General features: G+C 31.8%; 1 protein-coding gene across 1 annotated transcript; it reads left to right on the top strand.

The window, feature by feature from the left end:
- The first annotated feature begins 941 nt into the window (after window positions 1-941).
- On the top strand, window positions 942-2,041 carry LOC145124767 (cytidine deaminase 1-like). Its single transcript, XM_079060227.1, has one exon. The coding sequence runs from the start codon at window positions 1,041-1,043 to the stop codon at window positions 1,959-1,961; it is 921 nt and encodes a 306-aa protein (XP_078916353.1). The 5' UTR covers window positions 942-1,040; the 3' UTR covers window positions 1,962-2,041.
- Window positions 2,042-2,970: the final 929 nt, after the last annotated feature.

Here is a 2,970-nt window from a genome sequence, read left to right as displayed (position 1 = left end):
AACAAACCGAAATGTTAATTACCTTAATAAATATATATTCCCAAAGTAAAGTACTTTTAAATATCATGCATTTAGTGATTTTTAATTGTATGACTTTGAGATTTGTTTTATTTTTGTACTTTGGTGGGATACACTATTAAACTAGTTTTATAGTTCAATGGGTTTTATTTTTGTACTTTGATGGGATCCACCGTTGAACTAGTTTTATAAACGAAAATATAAGTTTTAGAAAAGCATAATTTTACAAAAATCAGTAATTTTTAAATTTTATTTATTTATAATTATTCAAATTAAACATAGCTTGTAAGTTGTTAAAGCATCACACTCCATAAACTTTAATGAATTGTCAAATCATCATTTTATATTTCATAGAACTTTTATAAAATTTTTTCTCGTATTGATCGGTTCATTTGTTATTGAACTCTAAATCCATTAGAGATAAATATACATCTTACAATAATAGACAATTAGGTTTACCATCCCATTTCTACTGTAGATACTCTTAGATTAGGTTCATATTTTTTTCTCGAATCCAGATCCGGATTAAATCTGAACCGGTTGGATCCATAAATCTGAATCCAAATCAGATCCAAAAAATATGTAACTCTATCCATGAGGGAGAAAGGATAAGATGAGGTTTTTTTTTTCTTTTAGACAATAATTATAAAATACATTATTTTAAACAAAAGTTGCAAAAAAAAATCCGTGTCAACAAAACAAATTGGTGTTATAAGTTTACAAAATAATAAAATAAACAACTTAAACTAGTTTAGATTATCTTAAACTTAACTTGGAAAGAATATACCATTTCTGATCTCCAAGAATTGGTATCATAAACAATCATGATATTTAGGATCTAGATTAATCCAGATATGAGTCATTTAGTTGTACAATACAAATCCTCAATGCATATGAATCAGTTTATTAACCCCTATATATATCCTCCTCCATCCTATCTGTCCTTCCTCCCCCTCCACTCCTCGATTCACGGAGCAACAACCAACCACCGCCCACCACCACCATACGCCACCGGATTCAGGATGAATCAACCAGCAAGAAGATACATAATCACAGCTTCAGAAGCTGAATCAATGGCGAGATCTAAAGGTCTCACTGTCCCTCAACTCCTCCCATCGCTCGTTAAATCTGCTCAAGATCTCGCTCGTACACCCATTTCGAAATTCGACGTTGGGGTCGTCGGATTAAGCTCCGATGGTCGGATATTCTTCGGTGGCAACATCGAGTTCCCTGGTCTTCCCCTCCACCATTCCATCCACGCTGAACAGTTCCTTATCACCAATCTCGCTGCACACGGCGGCGGTCCTAAACTACTGAACATAGCCGTGTCCGCCGCTCCTTGTGGTCATTGCCGGCAGTTCCTCCAAGAACTCCGGGGAGTTTCCAAAACCCAGATCATAGTCACAGATCAACCTCTAGAAAACCCCGATTACAAACCGATTTCATCGATCTTACCTGACCCGTTTGGCCCTTTTGATTTATTAGATCAAGAAACGCCTCTAATTCTTGAGAAACATAGCAACAAGTTGTCTCTCAAAGATGACTCCTCGATTACCCAAAACGGAAAGACACCGAATTTATCAAATGGGTATCACGAATTGATTGAAAAGAACGAGGAAACTCTTATAACAGAGGCTCTGGAGGCGGCGCGTGGTTCACACGCGCCCTACAGTGGATGTCCGTCGGGTGTGGCATTGATGGATTGTGAAGGGAAAGTGTACAAGGGATCCTACATGGAGTCTGCGGCGTATAACCCGAGTATGATGCCAGTGCAGGCGGCGCTGGTGGCGTACATGGTTGCCGGCGGTGGTGGGTATGAAAGGATAGTGGCGGCGGTACTGGTGGAGAAGGAGGAAGTGCTGGTGAAACAAGAGGATACGGCTAGGTTGATGTTGAAATATATCTCACCAAAATGCGAGTTTAGAGTTCTTCATTGTATTTGATTTGATCCAATCAATTGTACTGAAATTTGTGACCCAAAATTATTGGAGAGAAATAATTGATGTATCTTTATAATTTAAAATGTGTATTTCTAATTTCATTTTAAATTATTAATATATATTATGCTAAATTAATATATGGTTTTTGTACCATTTCTATTTCATTTTTTTTTAAACTGGGAGCATCTTTGTTCTTTATTTAATTTTTTTCCGTTGTCCTTTAGTTCTATTTTTATTATAGAAGGGGTGTTCTTTAAAAATGTTTATTGATTATTGACTTATAACTTGTTAATTTATTGACTTGTAAGCTGTAACCTAATAAGTTAAAAAAAGTAACTTATGAAAAAAATGACTTATTAGCGGTTTTCCAACAAAATAAGTTATTTTTATTCAAACATTTTTTTTAAACTTACAGCGGTGTGAAACCGCTAATAAGTTAATAAATTGTTTTAATAAACTTAGCCAAACACCCCCTGATAACTTAGTCTTTACTTTATATATTTAACTAGACGAATTTTCACGCGTTGTGCAACAAAGATTAAAAATATATTGTTAAAATATTAAAAAATATATGTTTAAAATGGTTATGTTATTGACATTAACTTTAAGATAATATTTTTACACTAAATTATATATATATATATATATATATATATATATATATATATATATATATATATATATATATATATAATCTCAATTATTTTGAACAATAATATTCATTGACATCAACACGCATTCCTCATTAATATAATTAAATATAATTATGTATTTAGTATTATTTTTAACAATTATTAATATTGATTACTTATGCGATCATTTTCTAATTTCAATAATGATGTTCATTTAAAATACAATTTATTTATAGCTAAATGTAATTTATAATTTGATGTTATTATCATTTAAAGTTGTTATTCATTAATTTTAAACCACTTATTATTAATAATAAGTTAAAGAAGACTTTTAAGAAACACTTAATATTATTATTAAAATGTGAAACATACACTAAATA

The sequence above is a fragment of the Lactuca virosa genome, chromosome 7, assembly GCF_052849685.1.
Source record: "Lactuca virosa cultivar CGN04683 chromosome 7, Lactuca_virosa_CGN04683_v6, whole genome shotgun sequence".
Lineage (NCBI taxonomy): Eukaryota > Viridiplantae > Streptophyta > Magnoliopsida > Asterales > Asteraceae > Lactuca > Lactuca virosa.
This window is presented reverse-complemented; position numbering and strand designations above follow the sequence as displayed.